We start from the raw sequence: 21,218 nt of genomic DNA on the forward strand, positions 1-21,218 counted from the left end.
GCCCCACAGCCCTGAAGCAGCAGTTTCAGTTTGCTCTGTCTGCAGTAGCGATGGGAAAGTTTGCAGGAGTTGTGATTTCAGAAAGTGTGTGCGTACAGGGTGGATCTGTAAAGAGGAAGGGGCAAGAGAGACTGTGGTGAGGGTTTAGGGGAAGGAGGTAGGATTCTTTTAAAGAGAGAATACATTGCTTACCTTCTTTTATTTTTTCTTTTCTTTTTTTCTTGCTCCGATAGCAGCAGCAGAAGCAGCACTCCAGCGAAGACTCAGCCCGCCCCTCCTCACATCTCCCACCACCCCTCTGCCTCCCCATTCCCCCTCTCCCTGCCCAACCACAGCCCCCTGCACAGCTTCACACCCACCCTCCAGCCCCCCACACACTCACATCACCCCAATATGTTTGCCCCTCCCACTGCTCTGCCTCCTCCACCACCACTGACATCAGGAAGTCTGCAGGTGGCCGGACATCCGGCCGGGAGCACTTACTCAGGTAGGACGGAGAGGCCTGTGTGCTCGTGACCCGGACCCCTACCACCCCTCGCGTAACCTCACCCTACCTATGTTGTCCCGATAGCAAGGTTGCATTTGCCTACAATTTTTTCCTTCCTCAAAGGCTCTCTGGCCTGAGGTCCAGCAAAAATACCTGTCAGCACCCATACTGAGCTAGCTCAACCCCTGTGAATCAGACACTGCCCGAAGAGAGTGGGTTTGTTTGGAGTTAGGAGGCATTTCCAGCTAAATTCAGCCACTGAGTGGTCAGACCCAGGTAGTATGTCCCGTGTCGTCTGGGCTCCCCTGAGGGTGATGGAAGCGTCCCCAAGCCCATGTCTGTCTCGCTCCAGGATCTTAGATTGTGTCCTGGTTTAAGAGGTTTCTTTTCACTGGGCAGGGCAGGGCCTTCTCCTGTCTCCTTGGGAGGAGATGACACACTCTTTGTGACAATATATCCCAGAATTTTAAGGGCAGACCTCGTGTTAGACACAGGGTCCTTGTCTCCTCACATGTGTTAATGAAGTCAAGTGTCCCAGTTTTGGTCCAGTGTAGCCATGTTATGCCGCTAATACAGAGAGCCATATAGCAGTAACTGACACTGGAAGAGGACATGCAATCCCTGCCATGTGAACAGCTGACATTTATTAGTGTGCTGTCACGTTCCCTAGCACTTAAATGTGCAAATTGCTCTAACCCTCAAAAATCAAACCCATGAGTTAGTCAATATTATTGTCCCCCTCTTGGAGATGGGAAAACTGGCCCTAAGATGGGTTATTCGCCATGCCCAGGGTCACTCAGCCAGTGGTGACAGCTGGAAATCAGACTCTGGCGTTTGGCCTGGAGTTTGTTCCCCAAATTGATAGACTGCCTGTCCCCGAAAGCTGGGAGACCAGCTAGAGAACAGGGAGACAGGGTGTGACCGGGCCTTGGTCTCCTCTGCTTCATTGATTGCCCCCGTTTATCTCAGGGCCCAGCCACACCCTGTCACCCCTGCCACTGTGTCATCAGCCCCGTATCCCTCCACAGGAAGGCACTCCGATGTCCTGTTCTGAAGGAAAAGGTGTCATCGTCTCCCTCTTCTTCTCTTCCAGAGCAAGACATCTTGCGACAGGAACTGAACACTCGTTTTTTGGCCTCTCAGAGTGCTGACCGCGGGGCTTCCCTGGGCCCTCCGCCCTACCTGCGGACCGAGTTCCATCAGCACCAGCACCAGCACCAGCACACCCACCAGCACACGCACCAGCACACCTTCACGCCGTTCCCCCACGCCATCCCGCCCACCGCCATCATGCCGACGCCAGCACCTCCCATGGTGCGTACCCCAGGCAGAAATGTGAGGATAAGTAGAGCACGACTCTTTTCTTTATGCAGCACGTGGGGCCGGGCTGGGCAGCGGGGCCACCAGAGATGGAATGGGGAGTGACGGCTGTTGGCTGGAGAGAAGGGAGTGTGTCCTAGTGCCCTTCCTCAGGCAGCTCTGACTTCAGGGGCCTAAAGTAGGAACTTCTTTCTAGGCAGTTGTATCCAGCACTGCAGATGGAAATGATTCCATCTGCCCTCAAATGTCCAGTGTTGATGGCTAACTTCTTAAAGGGTTGTTTTGTTTTCTTGAGCATCCCGGGGGACTGTCACTGGGCAGAAAATGCACCTGCTTGTGCTTTGCACCAAGCGCTAGCACATACATTCTTGCAGGATAATGGGGGTGAAGAAGAGAGAAGAGAAGGGAGAGAGACCTCTGCCAGGAGGCTGGGACTGCATTGGGTGCCACCTGTGCATTCCGATGGCTTCCCTAAACCCACTTTGCTGGAGGTGTTATATTTCTTGTGTTTCATGAGACAGTCCCTAATCTGGTATTGTGCTCTGTCGGCAAGTGTTCAGGGATCCCCGCAGGGACGGAACTCTCTGCCTTGGGGCAAGAGGAACCACTGGCCATGACATGGTCTTGGTCTTGACTGGGGGCCAGCACGTGTCCAGAACCAGTGAGGAATTTTTTTTTAAAGTTAATAACCCTAATTAATAGTGCCATATTAGAATGCTAAATATTCTCAGAGTCCTGTCCAACAGTGAGTATTAGAGTTGTTTTTTTACTTATTTAATGTTTAATATTTCAGGAAATACTGGATTTTAGGGCCATTACTATAGGCATTGTGAGAATAAATTGCATGATTTTAAAAGGAGTCCACTTCACCCAACTTTGCTTCCTCTCCCTCCCCCATCTTGTTCAACTTACTTTTTAAAAATGTGTTTTTAAAGTTTGTTTTATAAATTTCATTTCAAGGAATATTACCAATGTGGCCTTGTGACCAGAAATATATTTTTAATAGCAAATCCTGTATCTCTTTTTTGGATGAACTATACTTCTCAACAATTAGATTTTGAAGATACTAAGATTTTGAGAAAGTTTTCTGCTGGACTGTGTGAGCTGTTTCACAAATAAATTTAACCAAGGGTAGTTATAGCATCAATATGATGACATTATTTAGAGGGAACAATAGTATAGTCTTTTTCTGTTCAAATGAAAGGCTGTCTGGCCTACCCCAGATCACTTTGTATTTGGGTATAATACATTTCAGAAGACAGCTGCATGGCAAGACAGTTTTTCTGCCAAAGTGAAAATGAAAATAGGGGGAATTCACTGGGTAAATCAGACCAAATGCTCACCTCTCTCTGATTTATCTGGATAATTGGCTGTTCTCTCCTGTTTAGATGTTTGGTTCATGCCAATCTGTAGAAAGAAAATAGTAGGAAGAAAGGCATCCTAGTATGTGCAGAACTAAAACGTACCACTTGGTTTTTCACTTTGTTCTTCCATTTCTGTTGGCTTCTTGTCAGGGAGACTCAGGAGCTCAGAACGGTTTCATATGTAATGAGGTTATTGGGTCCGATGACAGCTTAATGACAGGGAAGCTTTGTAGGGCCACCTCCACTGTAGCAGTGAACAAAAATGCAGATTAAGTAACTAGCTTTTGCTTTGATCCCTTTACAGTTTGACAAATACCCTACAAAAGTTGACCCATTCTACCGGCACAGTGTGAGTTTCATTACCATGCTACACATTGAATGTAACTGCTTTGCCATTTTTGTGCTCTTGCCACAGATCGGTCAATGACTAGCAGCCTTCCTTAATCATCTTTGCAAGAGTTCCCATTGCTCCTCGCCACTTTGGATGCTTGCTTTTGTGGTGTTTTGCTTTTGGTAAAGATGCAGTATCATCTTCTGAATCAAAAGATCATAAGCACTCCGAAGGCTTGAAAGCAGAGTTGCTCTTTAGTGGCAGTCAGACATCTATCTGTCCTGCAAAGTGAGGTGTCAGCAGTGGAGTCAGTAGAGTTCCAGGAGAGTCTGAAATCACAGCATTTCAGTCGTCAGTTGAAATGCCACTAACACAGAAGTTCTGGAATGCAACCTGAATTATTTCCTCTTAAATAGAAAGTCCCTTGTCTTTTTGACTCATGACTCTTCAACAAGTAGATTTTCATTTGCTCTAGACTAAATGTAGAACCTTCTTCCACATGGCTGGTATTGTTCTGTTGAGTTTGTTACAATGGAAAGTAAAAATATCACTTAATTAAAAGAAACTCCCAAAATTGAAATGAGTGATATTTTCTCTTTAAACTCATTCTCCTTTATTAAAAAAAAAAAAAAAGCTTGTTTTATGCAATTTTAAGAGTACGTTCTGGAACTTCAATTGATAACACCCTAAGTTATATGTTCAGTTAACTTGTAAGACAAGAGCTTATTTTTATTCAAAGACCTTGAATATTTCCATGATATTTTGATGATGGGGTGAATACTGCATCATTTTTATCTGAAAATGTGCAAGTTTCTTTGCCAGTGATTTCTCTTTTTTTTTTTTTTTTTTTTTTTTTTTTAATGAAACCAGAAAAAAGAGAAGGTTAATCATTGCTTGTAGCCATGTTGATTCACCATACTCAACTGTTCTTGCTTAGGTTTGTAGATAGTGTTATCATTTGAGAAGTGCTACTTTAGTAGATCAGCAAAGACTGAATTCATTCATACTCTGAACCAGATAATTAGATACCATGTTAGTCAAGAGGTTAGCTTAGAAGTCAAGGCTAGAAAATATTAGAAATCAATTGAGAATTATGTACCCTAGGGACATTTAGAAATAACATAAGATGAAAGACCTCTTCAAAAAGAAGTTAGAAAAGTGTATTTGAGTGATGCCTCCTCCCCCTCCCTCCCAACATGGTCCCCCCTGTTCTGCTCAGTACCAGGATACAAAAGCATATTTCATGGGGACACCCAAAGCCCAGTAGACCTATGGGTTTCCTCTTTGGGTCTGGCCCATGGATGGCACCATTCTGCCCTTACTTTGCTGATTTAAAGTAAGGACCAGCTAACAAAATAATTCAGGCTGGGCGCGGTGGCTCATGCCTGTAATCCCAGCACTTTGGGAGGCTGAGGCAGGTGGATCACAAGGTCAGGAGATGGAGACCATCCTGGCTAACATGGTAAAACCCCGTCTCTACTAAAAATACAAAAAATTAGCCGGGCGTGGTGGCGGGCGCCTATAGTCCCAGCTACTCGGGAGGCTGAGGCAGGAGAATGGTGTGAACCCAGGAAGCGGAGCTTGCAGTGATCTGAGATGGCGCCACTGCACTCCCGCCTGGGCGACTGAGCAAGACTCCATCTCAAAAAATAATAATAATAATTAATATAGAAAGTTGAGCGCCCAACAAGTGGCTCGGATTTACTTTCTAGGACCCACTGCGGTGCCTTCTGATATGCATATTCTACAGTCCTAGGCCGAAGTTGGAGAATAAGCCTGGAGGCCTGAATTTTTGGAAGATGTGTGTATTATTACTTAGGCGCTTCAGGTTTTTAGTCAGGGGGAGGAATAGTCAGCTGTATTTATGTTCTAAGAGGTCAATGATGGAATAAAGCAAAAAGTGGTAAGAACATCCAATTTTTAAATTGTAAACATTAAAGGGAAAATGCCCACCTGGAGGCAAAGTACTAGAAATTTGAGTGTGTTTCACTGGGGCATGTATTTAATTACTCAGCTTTATTCAGTGTACTGTGGGAGAGTTATTTCATATTAGGAGTTATAGTGGATAATATATGAAGTACTCAGTCTCCCCTGCTTTGGAGATTAGGACATTATAAGGGGAATTAAGATGCAATGCACTCAAGTAACTAAAACACAATTTTAGACTTAAAAGTAGTTTTAAATGAGAGTACTTGGCTTGCAATCACTGTTTAAGTGGATTTAGTTCAATATCAATTAGTCTGAAAAACTTTGCTGCATCATTGAAGGGAGCAAAATGAAATAAAGACCAACAGAAAAAGGACGTGCTCTGAACACGGGATTATGAAATGTGAATTTCAGTCATTACCAAAAATAACTAACACAAATACTTTATTAAGAAGAGCTTCAATTATTGTTGTAATTTTGACATGATAAACAACCACGAGGGTGGGGCATTATTTAAAATATTTGTATGGTGGCTTGATCACAGTAAATGGAACCAAACCAATAGGACCTCAAAAAGTTTAAATTTTTAGAAGGAAGGAAAGTTGTGTTTGCATTGTCTTCAGATTCTCTGTATTCCTTTCCTCAATTGTGTCCTTTTATAGGCTGTTGATTCAGGAAAATTCAGTCTTCATTCAGAATCATTCTTTTACCATCATAGCGTGGACTCCTACGTGAAGGGCTTGACTTGAGAATCCTCCAAAGAGCTTGTTCATTTAATAGCAGATACCATTCAGAAGTGGCCATAAAAACTCAGACTTCATATGTTAATACGGAAGTGCTTTGAGTACCTGAGACTTAAACAAGAGCAACTGAAAGCTCGGTAGTGATATTCCAGACTCGGGTTATTTCTATGCAACTAGAATCCATCTTCTAGACAAATTGGCAGCTCCATTTAAAGTATACATCAAGTCGTTTTATTTTACCCTTTCACAAATATTTGTCATCATTTTAAATGAGGGAATTTTATTGTCCTCTGGAACTGCCACTTCTACAACAACCTAATGAAGCAAGGATTGTGAATATGCTCTCATTTCCTCAAACTATTAAAAGTCTGAAAGTACTAATTGAGTTTTAATGGTATAAAATCCTGGCACTCATGAAGACTTCTTTTTCTTCCCCTTTTTTTTTCTGCCTTTTTTTCCCCTCTAATTAACTTGTAATTTTCTGGGCATCTTACTTGGCTCAGGATCCCTCCTGTTTTTGAAATACATTAAAATCTCCAATCATTTAGGACTTCTATCTGATTTAACAATTAATAATTAGAAAAGCTCCCTTTCTAATAATGCCCTCACCCAGGATGTCATTTGCTGGCTGATTGATCCTGAACTACTTTTAACTTTTTAAGTTACACATTCGTGGCACATCTGTGTGATCATTCCATCATGGCTTCTTAACTAATAGCATCAAACTGAGATTACGTGTCTTGCTCATGTCGATGTCTTTCTATGGGACGGGAATTTGAATATGTCACTTGCCTCCTACTAAAATCTTTTTTCCCCCTCTCCGTCTTTGGCCACAGCTCTTCCATTCCTATCCTCCTGCAGTGTCGGGCATCCCCCCTATGATCCCACCCACTGGCCCTTTTGGTTCACTACAAGGAGCATTTCAGCCGAAGGTAAGAAACCTCACAATGAAAACACACAGGCATGTGTCTAAGTGGCGTCCGGGGCCAGGCGTGCAGGACGTTCTGCGTCCTCTTGCCTGTGCAGTGACTCACTAATCAGGTCCTAAGTGACCACTGGGATTAGAGTGAGCCTATTTTTTTTTTTTCCAAGTCCGTTTAGTTTTAAATGGCTGTGAAAATTTACTTTTCAAACTGTACTACCCAGGTAATCTCAGTTAAGCTAAGATTTCTTGTGCTCTTCAAAATATACATAATATTTATTTTTTTTACTACCAATATCGTGGACATAACTTCTGGTCAAGAATTCTATGAAATATCAGACACATGTGCGCCAGGTTGTTCCTCAGGTGTATGTAATTAGTAAAGACACAAAGCTGGGTCCTTATTGATTTTAGTAGAAGTGGGGATAAAGGCTTCAGGTTTATGTAATTAGTAAAGACACAAAGCTGAGTCCTTATTTACTTTAGTGGAAGTAAAGGTTCCACAACTAAAACTGTATCCTATGAATTCTCCTCATTCTCCCTCATTTCCCTCACCAACCCCATCGGCTGCTAACAGGGTCTGCCCGCAGGTGGGGTGGTCGCCTCCCATTTTGGTCCTCCTTCCTTTCTCCCTCTCTCTCTCTCAGCCATCCCACCCCTGCCATGGTTACGCTGGCCAAGGCCAAGACTTTGTCATCAGTTACTAACATCCTAGTGTGAAATTAACCTTTCATCCTTTATAAAAATTAAATTCTATCCTACCTAGTCAGTAATAATGCCATCCAGCGTTGGCTACAGCTGTCTCTAAAGGTCAATATTGAAGAGTCATTCTCGAAACACTCTCTTTTTAAATATACTTACAGTTTCTATTTTACTTTCACATAAAAATAAAAAGAGCTGTACTTTCATATGGGTAACCATTCTCAGACTTTAAGATATTCTGCTGTGTGTCATTGGGTTTTCTTTTTTCTTTTCCCCCGCATCTCATTTCTAAGGTAAAACAGTTTTGGGCCGGAGTCTTCCAGGATAAGCACATAACTGCATTTCCAAAGATGTGTTTCATTAAAACTAGGGACAGGAAAAGAATTAAAAGGCATTAGAGGTGGGGTCCCCCCCTTCAAAATCACCTGCACTGAATTGCATTGAATTCAGTTCATCTATTGAATTTGCCTGCATTGAATTGCAGCCTATATGCAAGGTTACAGATACACAGAGCTTTTATGATGGCCTCGTTAAACACCTCCTGTCTGGAGATAAAATGATGGTGATTTTAAACTCCTTCCCCCAGTCTGCACTTCACTACTCCCTCAGACCCTGGTCTGTCCCCTCTAAGTAACACCAAATCTCTGGGGCCTCCCCAAACAGACTGGTAGGTCATTTAATAAATTAGACTATTTCCCTCACTCACAATTATCCAATCACACAGAAAACTACATCTGGGCAAGAAAGTGTCTCTCCTGGTGTTGAAATAGGCCTTTCCAGGCCATCGTCCTGATTGAATATGTAGATTGCAGTTCATTAGTGAAGTTCTTCATATGTATGCAAATCAGGCTGTTAACAACTCCAGCTTAATTGTTAGTTGTACTGCAGCTGATTGCTTTTCTTTCTTTCATTCTTTTTCCCCCCTTCTCCTTCTAGGCAAGCTTCGTGCCTAAACTTGGGCTCTTTTACCCCACGAGTTTAACTTCCTGGTGTGGGGGGTGTTCATAGAAGTTGTGATTTCTTCCATAAAATAACTGGTGTTGTCTCCTGAATCCTTTCGCACTAGAAAGTAGTGATTGTGCCCAAAGTAGGCTTTTTATTGTTGCTAATTCAAAGGACAGAAGCTCACAGATAAGGTTAATATTATTAGTAATATTTGAGAATGGTGGTGGGAATAGGTAAGAGCAAGCGGAATTGCTTTAGAAATCATCGAAGAGCAGATCCACAAGGTCCCTGAATTAGGGTCTCTTGTCCCATTTCCACCACTGCTAATGAGTAATTACTGAGTGTAATTCCTTGTTATTGTCTACCAGTTAAAACGGAGAGCTTAATGTCTGTAAAGTACTTTCAGTTATTCTGATGAGAAACACCTGATACTGCCAATTATAATAATGTTCACTTAAGCATTTCTTGGAATGTTTGGTGATTAAGCAAAAAAACAATGGCAGTCCCTGCCACGGGTCCATTCGGAGGAAGAGGAGTTCCAGGACAGCATTTACGTTTGTTGCTTCTCTTTTTTCGTCCTGTGCTTTTTATTGCAGTGAAATGTTCTGGGGACCTCTCTCTGCTTTTAGATGCCATTGCTGGAGAGAGCAAGCTGTGGTCAGGCCCCCTTGAGAAAGAGCATGTGTGGTCCCTGAGAAAAATGAATCTTGCGTTTCAGAAGGAAACAAATGAAGTTTGGCTTCTCTCATTTAGGAGGAGGGAAGGATCTTGCTTTCATGTCACTTGTTTTGTGCTTCCTAAGTAAGCTGTGGTCTAATTAATTTGTAGACATCCAACCCTATCGATGTCGCTGCTCGGCCTGGGACAGTCCCACACACTTTACTCCAAAAGGACCCGAGGGTACGTGCAAAGTCAGGCTTGGTCTCAGGTAACACCAGGGTGTGTGTTTTTGCACGGGACGGCCAGCCCGGTGCTCACATCTTCCTTAGCTCCTTTGAGCGAGCTGCTGTTTCAGCTGTTCTTCTAGTTTGTGGAAGAAAATGCCAATCAATCACTCTTAGAAAACACAGTCTCTCCTGCTCACTGCGAGCATAGGACACAAAGAGACCGACTTGCCGATGGGAGAAAAGAGGAATGAGTTACGGTCTGAGCCCAGAAATTGGACAGTGTCAGCTTGTATAGTTTTTACTTAACCAGTCTTCTCTGTCTGTGTCTCCTTAAATTGTCTTACACAAATGAAGTAGCTACAGAATGTTTTGAATGGAAAAGCACTAAGGCGCTTTTCTTCCTGGAAGTCAGGCTACACATCCCCCCCTTGCCTGGGGTCAGGAAGTTATTGTACTGCACAGCTCTTTGGCCCTCTATTTTTAATGTGCTAGGGATCCTTTTGTACTCTAGAGCTAAATAAAATATCCATTATGCTTTGGTTATGTTGTTTATTCATAATTTATTACCACTGCCTGCTTCCAAAAAAGGAATTTGAAGTTATACGATAGATAGATATAATCTTGCCTCATTGATTGTTATTTATGGTCATCTTTATACGAAATATGAAAAAATCTTTAACAATATTGTCTTTCTACCTACATAAGGGCAGTCAGAAATTGATAACCAGAGTTAGATAGAAGTTTAAAATGACTCAACTATGTAAGTATGTCATGATGTGTAGTGAACTTCTGGAAAATGCCTAATAGCTATAAATAATGTAAAGTCATCAATGTAAGCGTATTGGTAAAGAGAGCCTAATTCTACTGGATGGATGGAAAGGACACCTCTCCCCAGATACCAGTTAGTAGACAGCTTTAAAAGCCTGGGGTCCGAAGGCCATTCTCCCTCAGACCTACCCAGTGTGGTTTAGAGCTCAAAACAGTGAAACTCCTGGTGTGTGATGTGAGCAAATCATGTTGCCAGAGGGCACATTGCTATTGATTAAACTTGTACAGGGGCTTGTCAGCGTAGATGTACCAAGGCTTGTGAAGTGGGGGAGGGGACGCTTGGCACTTTTGATAGTGTGAAAATGGGTTAATTATTCTCTAAAAGGGCTTCATTTAAAAGTAAAATTCTAACATTTTAATTTCCCCTCCTAATGAAGCACTACAAATTTGTTAATTAGAGCAATTGTTTGAGTGACAGGCATGTAACCAAGTTGTCATTTTCTCTTCACAGTTGACAGATCCTTTCAGACCTATGTTAAGGGTAAGAAAGCTTCTTATAGAACTGTTTTGCAACCTCTATTTGACTCCCTGTGGGTTAAAAATACAAGTCTATTACAAGGAAATAAGCCATAGAAATGTTAGAGTAAGACATTGGAATGACGGTGATTGGGTTTTTCAGATAGTGTGATTGAAAATGGCCTAAATTGTTTTGCTTTGACCGTTGGAGGCCATTGGCTTTTTTTTTTATCTCTACAACAGAGAAAAGTCAACGAGTCCGATCTCTTGTTAGTTCTGGTGAAAGGTTTGACTAGTTGGAACTTAAGGGGAAAGACTGAAGCTATAGGCTGAAGTTAGTCTCTCTTGCACTTAGAAAATATGTAGCTGGGTCCATTTATTTTGGCTGGTGGCTCCCTCTTTCTGTACTAAGTGACATTGACTTGCCATAGCCGTTTGACCTCCTTTTAAGGTGCAGGAAGGAGATACTATAAGCATCTGGTTTGTTAACGTCTTGCTTAAAGCAAATTGTTCTCGAGGTCTGGAGAGTGGCCAGTGTGATGACCTCTAAATGAATCCTGGTGGTTGGGGGTAAGACAGATATGATGAATTGTTGGACAGAAGATGGATGGACAGCAGATTTCCTTCTATACATAACTCATTTCTAGGGCATATAATCAGATAATTTGATTTCTCAAGGGGAAAAAGGAGAATTGTGTCATCACTTAGGTGAGGCAGTATATTATTTGTGATTTCAAACTACCCATAATTGCATTGCAAGAGAAGAGAACTGACCCAGACTTGCATTTAAGGATATATTTTCGGAACTAACTCCATACTGTAGAAACCAGAAGCTTCTGTTCTTCGCCGATGGGGAATGAGGCTGTGTTTTCTTCTCATCTATCCAGTAGTCACTGAGTGCGCACGCCGAGCTTATGGGTAGATTACTTAGCAGAAATGAAGTGAAAAGGTGGTCCCTGCCCGCTGACTGGTAGAAGAGAATACACTCACAGCACTCCACTCCTTATAAAGCAAGACATGAAATAATTGGAGAGATATGGATTCAAATTCAACCCCAGAGGGTGGAGGATGGACTTGAGATCTGCAGAGGCCTAGAGAACAGGAAGGAAGGAATGTTCTTCTCTTTGTTTCTTTCAACTTAGGAACACTGCCCACCAACACAAATGGGTAGTTGACTCTTAGCATTTACGGTAACTGGGCTTCAATCAAAATGTGAATTTCTTTGTACCACTTTGGGGGTTAAAATAAAAACCACCACGGTCTTGGGGGAGGTTAGGCCAGGTTCTGTACCCTCTCTTATTTTGATTTGACTCACAGACATTCACTAATGAGCTCTTCTGAACAGCTGATTTGCATTATAGCATGGCAGCATTTGTTAAGTAGGGCTTCCCACTCTACCAGGTCTGCCAGCTGGCACCAGAAAAGAAAGAGAAGAGACACAGAGTGGGATTCAGGCTTTTGCCATCTTGTCCTTGGTAACCGGGGAGGCCCTTGTCAATGTGGTTTTCTGAGTAGCAAGCCCACGTGGGGAGAGAGGGGGAGCTGGCTGTGACTCCCTTATGACTGGGCGCTGGAGAGCTGCTGATGGAAGGCACTTGGAGAGTACAAAGCACTCTTGTTTCATGAAAAAAGCCTCTGCAGCCAAAATCTGCTGAAAGCTTTGGGGAAATTGAAGGTGGTTTTCTCTGAAATGTCTTCCTCCTAACCACGTTGCTCTTTCTTGTTCCAGAAACCAGGGAAGTGGTGTGCTATGCATGTTCACATTGCCTGGCAGATTTACCACCACCAACAGAAAGTCAAGGTCAGTCCGACCTTCCTGGTGTAGGGAAGAATGGGATGGGCATGTGAGTGTGTGATGTGCTCGGGAGAACCTGATTAAGGAGGCATTTAAAACACATTTTACAGATCCATAGTTAGGAAGGATCAAGCCCCTCTTGGAAAAGCTACTCAGAGGTCTTATTTATTTGTTTTTTCCTAGAGTCAGGGTCTCACTCTGTTGCCCAGGCTGGAGTACAAGGGGACAATCATAGCTCACCACAGCCTTGAACTCCTGGGCTCATGTGATCCTCCCACCTCAGTCCTCCAAGCACCTGGGATTTTAGGCAAACAAACACCACCATGCTTGGCTAATTTCTTGATTGTTTTTGTAGAGATGGGGGTCTCACTGTGTTGCCCAGGCTGGTCTCAGACTCCTGGCCCCAAGCAATTCTCCCATCTCAGCCTCCCAAGCAGCTGGGCTTGCAGCCAGCTCGGAAGTCTTACTGTTAATTAGGGAAACCACCAGTGAAATTACAAAACAAAAGCAAACTGATAATGCCTTGGGGTTTTGTTCCCCTTTTTTATAATTTTGTCATTTTATTGATCCAAAGGGCTTGAATATGGATTAAATGCTAAAATAAAGCTTTTGGAAATAAAATTATAGTGACCAAGAATTAGAACACAGAAAATACTTTGCATCTGGGAAGAGCTACAAATGAATGTTGGGTTTGGGTTTTTGTAAAAATAGTGACTGGTGCATTCTTTTCATTTTATGGCTGTGGGAAAATGGTAGAGTCATGTATGCCCTATATGAAGATGATGCCACTGAACTGTCATTGGTCCTCCTGATGGTCAGTGCCAGGGGTTGGAATACAGTCAGTACTTGCAGGAGCCGCGTTCTGGCCAGTTACCTCACTGTCAAAAGATGATTTTTCCTTTTTGTCTATATTTTCATCATAGGGATGAACATATTCCATGTTCTGCTAGAGCCTTTATGACTCAGTAGGGGAGAGATCAAGAACTTCTGCAAGTCCCTGGATACAGCATCAGCACTTGGCTTAGGGAACAAAGTAACTGACAAGTCTGTATTTTACACTCTGGGTATTTATAGGCTATGTTACGATGCCTGCAAAAGTGGGAGCAAACAAGCAATCAAATAACTCCAATAAGCTTCATTTAATCCATTTCTTCATGAACAAGCTTTTAGTCCTAACAGCATTTGGGAGTTCTCATGAAAGAAATACAGGAGACCAATGAGCCAGGAGATAGATAGAGCTCTTCATCACAGAAGAGAAATGTTTTTAAAAGGGTTACGTGATTTTTAAAATAAAACAAACAACCCAAGTTCCAGCCACTCTAGAAGCTGAGGCAGGAGAACCCCTTGAGCCTGGGAGTTTGAGTCCAGCCTGGGCAACATAGCAAGATCCCATCTCTAAAAAAAAAATGAGTAAAAAATAAAAACCCAGTTAAAAGTTAAGATGCAAACCTCAGTAAATGAGGTCACTAAGATATTTTGCTTTGGTTGTCAGATACTGCTCTTTCTTATAACATGCCATCAGTGAGTTTGGCTCATTTTTACTTTACTTTATCGTTAGGGGAAGTTTAATTGGAAGCCTTGTGATCTAAGAAAATGTATGTGCTTTGAAGAGCTAACTAGATTTTGATGATTAGTTCAATTCAGTTTTTGTTCTGGTTGATGTGGTTAGTGGAACGGTAGGTAAAGCACATCTTCCTTGTAACTTCTTTGGTTAAAAGCGATGAGGGATGTTGCACGTGCCACTTTAGCAACTTCTTTCCCATAAAAGTGTCCCCAGTGACCTAAACTTTCATTATCGCAATTCAATTAGAAAGACCTCTTGAACATGAGATAACTTCGTTCATCTTCCCTTTTCAGCAAACTGCTTGTAATCCCCAAGCTTCATTTTGCTTCATGGCCCTAAGTTGTGGTTAATGGAACTGTGCTATGTACCATGCAATATTAGCACTAAATAATTTGGCCACCAAATTAAAGGAGGTATTCAAAAGAATTTTATAGATTCATAGTGAATTAGAAGCTTGGTTTGGAGGCTTGGCTATTACTTGATAGTGGGACTTTCATTATAGCATTCCCTGTAGATTTGAGCAGAAATTGCATCTTTTCTTTCTCTGTAACGTTCATTTACGCATTATTTTAGTTGCTCACCCAGTATTTATTGAAAGAGCCTACACCTGCAAGTTCCTCACTGTGCTGGGCTGGGGGCCTGCGTCCTTCCTAGAGTCTAGTTGCTTAGAGTTCGGTAATGAGGATCAGTTGTGTGTAAAAAGTGAGGAAAGTGTGTGTGCCCTCTTAACGGGTGGTGTCACTTCCAGCTGGAGGTGCACGGGTAGCTTTCGCTTTCAGTAGGGGTGATGGGTGAGTGGGACGTTGCCTTCAGCAGTAAGGGAATAGCAGACTTCCCTGTCTCAGATCCTCACGCCATGCTGTGTCAATATAGATGCCCCCTCATGGGGCTTTGCTGTTGTACAGCAGGGCAAGGATCCCTCAGGACATGAGGGAGATTGAGCTGAGGCTAGAATGGGGCTAAAGGGGCTGAGAGCATCAGATCAGATGAGTAGCCAGGGAGCTCAGAAGAGTAGCCAGGCACTATGGCTCACACCTCTAATCCAAGCACTTGGGGAAGCCAAAGCAAGCACTTTGGGATCGCTTGAGCCCAGGAGTTCAAGACCAGCCTGGGCAACATAGAGAGACCTGTCTCTACCAAAATGAAAAAACATTAGCTGGGCATGGTGACATGCATCTGTAGTCCCAGCTACTCAGGAGACTAAGGCAAGAGGATGCAGTGAACTATGACTGTGCTACTGCATTTCAGCCTGGGCAAAAGAACGAGACCCTATCTCTTTAAAAAAAAAAAAAAAAAAAAAAAAAGAGTGAAAGTCAGAAGCAGGTACTAAGGGCAGTGAAAACCCAGGAGACTGATGGGGAAGAGGTCATAGCAAGGGAAAGTCAACTGGAAGCTTCAAGTCCCAGGACCCCAGGCCTTGGGAGCAGTGCTTATCCAAGGAGGTGTGAAGCCAGTTCAAAGAGAAAGCTGTCAAGAAACAAGGAGGTGGGGCAGCTTTGAAACCATGCTGGTGCGAGGGCCTCCAGCCTAGAGAAGGATGCCAGGGGAAAAGATTGAGAGGAAGATTATGAACCAATTTCTACTGCCTAAGAGGATGGCAGGCAGAAAGATTAGCCTGAGGATAGATAAATAAGATGAAACAGAGTGATTTCTGTCCATGATAAGGACTTCACACAAGAGTTTTTTTTTTTTTTTTTTTTTTTTTTGGAGACAGCCTCGGTCACAGCAACCTCCGCCTCCTAGGTTCAAGCAATTCTCGTGCCTCAGCCTCCCCAGCAGCTGGGACGACAGGCGTGTACCACCACGCCTGGCTGATCTTTTGTATTTTAGTAGAGACAGGGTTTCACCATGTTGCCCAGGCTGCTCTTCAACTCCTGAGCTCAGGCAGTCCACTCAGCTTGGCCTCCCAAAGTTTTGGGATTATGGTTTACTTGTCTGGATGGACCCCCCACCCACCTTCCTCAGGTAATTACAGGTAGTAGGAAGAGAAAGGGCCTCTGTTAGTTAAATTAATACTCCTACTTTTTCTTTGTTATTGTTCTATAACAGTGATCATTTGAAAGTTAGCTTATAGACATGCAAATATTTCTTCATAACTTTTGGTTACTAATGTACTGTGAGCTATTAGAGTATGGCAAAGAGTCATTAAACAATTAATTTATACAGCAGATTATTCATGCAGAATTCCTAATAAAATGAGCTTTAAGACACTATTATTTTAAACCTTACTAAGATGGGCCTTTACAGCAAAACACTGAACTACTTTGGGAGTTGTGGCAGTCTCCATAAATAGGATATGGTTTTATTTCTCAAGCCATTAACCTTGAAGACCAAACATAGCTGGGTGCGGTGGCTCACACCTGTAATCCTAGGACTTTGGGAGACCAAGGTGGGCAGATCACTTGAGGTCAGGAGTTTGAGACCAGCCTGACCAACATGGTGAAACCCCATATCCACAAAAAATACAAAAATTAACTGGGCGTGCTGGGAGGCTGAGGCAGGAGAATCGCTTGAACCCGGGAGGCGGAGGTTGTAGTGAGCCGAGATCACACCACTGTGCTCCAGCCTGGGTTGGCAGAGTGAGGGAGACTCTGTCTCAAAAAAAAAAAAAAAAAAAAAAAAGACCAAACACTAGTGTTATCACTGGACATTTCTGGTGTAACAGGCACTACCGGCCCCTGCAGATCTGACATTTGAGGGTGAAATGGTTTTTGGATAGCTGCTTTCTCTCTCAGTGTTTGTAAACTTGAACCCAAGTGCACCATTCACAGTCTCCAGCTCCAGCTCTTCACTACCACCTTTCTTCCTTGCTGTTGGCCTTGGGACCCTTACTGTTCCCCTTGCTGTGTAGAAACAGATGCAGTCAGACCCACATAAGCTGGACTTTGGACTGAAACCTGAGTTCCTGAGCCGCCCTCCAGGCCCCAGTCTCTTTGGAGCCATCCACCACCCCCATGACCTGGCACGGCCTTCAACTTTGTTCTCTGCCGCTGGTGAGTGTGGGTTTGAGTCGGGGGACAGAGCTGAGAAGTGTAGTTCTCAGGTAACTAAATAAATGAGGTTTGGGCTCTGAGCCGCCGTGCAATCACCACCTACAAAAATACAGTTAATGCCAGCTTGCAAGGCAACATCTCAGCACATCCAGGGAGTTGGGAATCTTCACTGATACACTCTCTTTCATTAAAGGAGGAAGCAGAGATCATCTTTCCCTTACAGGGATTCACATTGCTTCGGTTCATTATTTGCTTCTGTATTAAACCAGTATAACTCACAAGCATGTCAATTGCTATTGAGAAAGATCAGAAGGCTTGCAAGGGCAGATCGGAAGGAAACAATGCCAGGAATTATAGAAGGATGCGGTTGCCCTTAATACGGTGCCCGCAGAGCACTGTAATTTTGCACCAGGATGCTCAGTCATGCTGTGTTTTAAAGTCCTGAGGATAAAGAAAGACGATTAAGGCAGTTGCCAGGAGTATAGTCTGTGATAGGGAGGTTGGGCCACTCGGCTGCTGGTTTTCTCTGCTACAAAATGTAATACTATTGCCTGGTTGGTTATAGCGGTGGAAGAAATTTAGGAAACGGTGTAAACACCCAAGTGACCTGTTCATCAGATCTGTAATTCATTTAACCTCTGAGAATACACACTGTCAAGTGTGCATGTGGAAGGGGTGAGGTAGAGAGTGACGATTATGCTCATTCCTGCTCCAGGTACAAACAAAAGACAGCGGCTGTAAGGACTGTGTGTGTGGTGGATGAGAACAGCCCTCTTGGTATTAAAGGTTTCTTAATCATTCTGTCTTTGCTAAAGCTTTTTTAAGTGTAATTTCTGGCGCACAGAGCTCTGCTCAGTTAACACTTAAAAACGATGGCATTGAGCTCATTCTGCTAATAACTTCATACCCACTATGCTAAGTGGAATTTATTCTTCTGGACGTAAGCAGTCAAGGGGCTCCCCGTTTCTGATCCTTATGGGACAAGTCTTACAGCCATCCTGCCAGCTGCCACCCCAGGCTTTTATCCAAGACTCACTGTTGGTGGACCTCTGGCTCCCACACTGCAAGAAATCATCATTATAATGGGCCTTGCTACCAAAGCAAGTGAGTGCTCCCTGGAGGGTAGATGGAATTTGCTAAGGTCTCAGGTTTTTCTCTGTCAGTGCTGTCTAGGGACATATTTGAAGGCTCTGTTACCATGGCACCTAGGCTGTGAGACAGGGCTACATTAAGAGCAATTTTTGGAGAGAATAGATTTCTCTCTGGCTTCCATTTGAGCCAAGTCGATGAATTGGCTTCTTTTGCTTCAATAATTCTGGAACTGCAAGGCACCCCTGGGGGCCCTGGGCTCAGCAAAGCTCTGGTCTTCATTGAAGCATTAATTAGCTTGCACTACACAGACAGTATGTGGCCAAAATTTTATTTAGCCGACAACACTGCTAACGCCTGATGAATATCCTGGAATATATTCACTTGGTGGAGGTGGGGTGTCATTTTTACACTTCCCAGGTGGAAAATAAGCCAGTATGCAGGGCTGGATAGATAACTCCTCAGGTGTCTTCCAATTCTGAACTACTGTGACCGGGATGATGTTCCTGATGATGTACTGAGTGGCTTCCTCTCCAAACCCAGGCCACAAGACTTTTGCAGCCCAGGCAACAGCAGTCCAAAACATAAATTGAGTTAACAGAGTGTAGACAGCAACGACCCCTACGTTTAATCCATTTTCCTAAGGGAATTTATATTTGTTTATAGGAACTTAGACAAAATGCAAAGGATTATGGAACAGTTATTAGTAAAGTCTTTATCCAGGCCCTGTTTATACTTTCATTCTAGAATGTAACCTTCTTTAGCATAAGCCATATGGGATTCTGCCCAAAATAGTTATTTGGTGAACCTTGTAACTGATGTGTATAACTTGCACATACTTAAGAAATCCAGCCATTTTCATCTTGCTTTTGGGTGCTAATCCCATGAATATAAACTAGAGACTTCTTCAGATGACCTTGGCAAATCTCTTGTCTAGGACAAAGCCTGCCTTCCAGGGAGCTAGCCTCCTTAGCTAGTAAGTAGCCTCGTATTAACCAGCCCATTTGGTGCCCTAAGGCCTTTAGAAATGTCCTTCCCTCATTCACATTTGCACACTCTCTTTCTCTCTCTCCTTCCTTCCTTTCCCAGCTTCCTTCAAGAACAGGAATAGAGGCATCTGCAAGAAGTACACATTAGGGAAAATACAGAGTAGAGGAGGAAATGTGGATCAAGGGAAAACTGAAGGAAACCACTAAATTAGACCTGAGTTCCCTGGCAGGCAAAGCAAAAACCTATCAGAGTCAGTTACAAGATTTTTAGTGCCCCAAAACATAAGAATCAACCAGCTTTTCCTGGCATTGAAAGTTGAGACATCAGAGGACTTCATATCCTAAAACCTAATTGAGCTCACAATAGTGAGTTTTACAGAGTCGGGCCTTATAGTATCCTTCAATGTGGGTGCATGCGAACTAACATACTCTTCAGGAGAAGGGATTCTGCAAGTCCCCAGAGCAGCGTAGCCAAGAACCACAGCTTCAGGACCACCCCTCCTGAGCCAGGGATGATAACAGGCTGGGTTTCTGGAAGTGTTTCTCAAAGTGAAAACTTGGTCCTCCGAGATGCTCTATGAGGAAAGGATTCCATAACGAAATGTTCCCCTCTTAGAGAACGAAGGAGCCTATAAGCTTATTAATGGCTCTAAGAAGCCCTTCAGTAAAGAAACTTGCTTAGCTTTTTTTAATCCGGTATTTCCCCAAATTTACTTGGTTATAAAGCCTCCCCTCCTCCCATGACCCGGGGCATTTATCTCTGTCTTTGTAATACTGTGTGTCATCGGCTTAAAAAAGAAATACCTCTTTTTGGTGGTGGCCAGCCACGCTGGGAAAGAGAAAAAGGGATGATTGATTTTCTGATTCTTAAAAAAAAAAAAAAAAAAAAATTCTCTTTTACCCCGTGTCTTGCCTGCAGGGGCCTGGGTGGACTTCAGCCATGACCTCCCTTGAACATATTTTCTCACAGGGCCCTTAAGCAAGTAGAAGCCGGTTGCATCTTCAAAGTTGGCTTTTTGTAAACTCTGATTTTGTTACGTTTGACTTAACAGGTGCTGCACACCCAACTGGGACCCCTTTTGGGCCACCTCCTCATCACAGCAACTTCCTCAACCCTGCTGCCCACCTAGGTGAGTCGCCCAAAATAGTGGGAACTGAGATGTGTGCTTCAGGCAACCCTGCTGTGTTTACCATGCTCCCGCTGCACCTTCAAGCAAGCTGGTGGGAGTCCCAGACACCCTGCTTACCACTTAGGCAGGAGATGGTGCTCTCTTAGGAGTTTCAATACATCCCGTCCAGCTTCCAGATTTCATCTCTCACACCACATTCTTTCAGTAGTAGAGCTGTGCTCAGCAGTGCTTCTGCCTGAACTTACCATGGCGCAGTGGGTGAGAGCCATTCCCTGGTATCTCAGGGAATCCGAGTTTACAACAGCCTGTTCCTGCCCATTAGAAGAAGATGGTGAGCTCTTGCCCCGCAGCAAAGGTCACCTCTAGGAAGCGGAAAGAAACACAAGCTGACGTTATGGAGGGGAGTTATTCTACATCTCACTGCCCCGATAAATGAGTCTCTTCCTAATAAAGGTGCACGCTTTGTGTGGCCTTTGTGTATTCGAGCCCACCTGCAAGTGTACAGGCAGATGCAGGCATTGGCTTGCACAACATCAGGTCATATCACAGTCGCGCCCTCAGAGTTTCATCGTGGATTCAGATGCCACCTCCTTTCTGTTCTGTTAGAATCTGCAGAGTGCATTCCTGGCAGAGGCGAGACTGGGCAGGAAGGCAAGTTAGTACACCCTGGCTTCAGTAGTGTCCCCACTGGGCAAAGGAAGAGTAATGCAGAATGCACAGTTGTAGAAGAAGAGTCCTCAGAAATAT

The 21,218-nt window shown here is 43.5% G+C and overlaps 1 protein-coding gene across 6 annotated transcripts in view; it reads left to right on the plus strand.

Annotated features, from left to right (window-relative positions):
• AUTS2 (activator of transcription and developmental regulator AUTS2) overlaps positions 1-21,218 on the plus strand; it is a 1,215,593-nt gene that overhangs the window by 1,187,320 nt on the left and 7,055 nt on the right. Inside the window, exons 8-16 of one of the 6 annotated variants that reach the window (XM_003276049.2) lie at positions 234-487; positions 1,581-1,801; positions 3,476-3,520; positions 7,008-7,103; positions 9,569-9,640; positions 10,907-10,936; positions 12,641-12,712; positions 17,122-17,263; positions 20,394-20,471. In XM_003276049.2, coding sequence (XP_003276097.1) covers positions 234-487; positions 1,581-1,801; positions 3,476-3,520; positions 7,008-7,103; positions 9,569-9,640; positions 10,907-10,936; positions 12,641-12,712; positions 17,122-17,263; positions 20,394-20,471 — 1,010 coding nt within the window. Of the gene's footprint in view, positions 1-233; positions 488-1,580; positions 1,823-3,475; positions 3,521-7,007; positions 7,104-9,568; positions 9,641-10,906; positions 10,937-12,640; positions 12,713-17,121; positions 17,264-20,393; positions 20,472-21,218 lie in introns of all 6 variants that reach the window. The other 5 variants (XM_030796682.1, XM_030796683.1, XM_003276050.2 and 2 more) reach the window with 5 other exon arrangements.

Source organism: Nomascus leucogenys, chromosome 17, assembly GCF_006542625.1.
Source record: "Nomascus leucogenys isolate Asia chromosome 17, Asia_NLE_v1, whole genome shotgun sequence".
NCBI lineage: Eukaryota > Metazoa > Chordata > Mammalia > Primates > Hylobatidae > Nomascus > Nomascus leucogenys.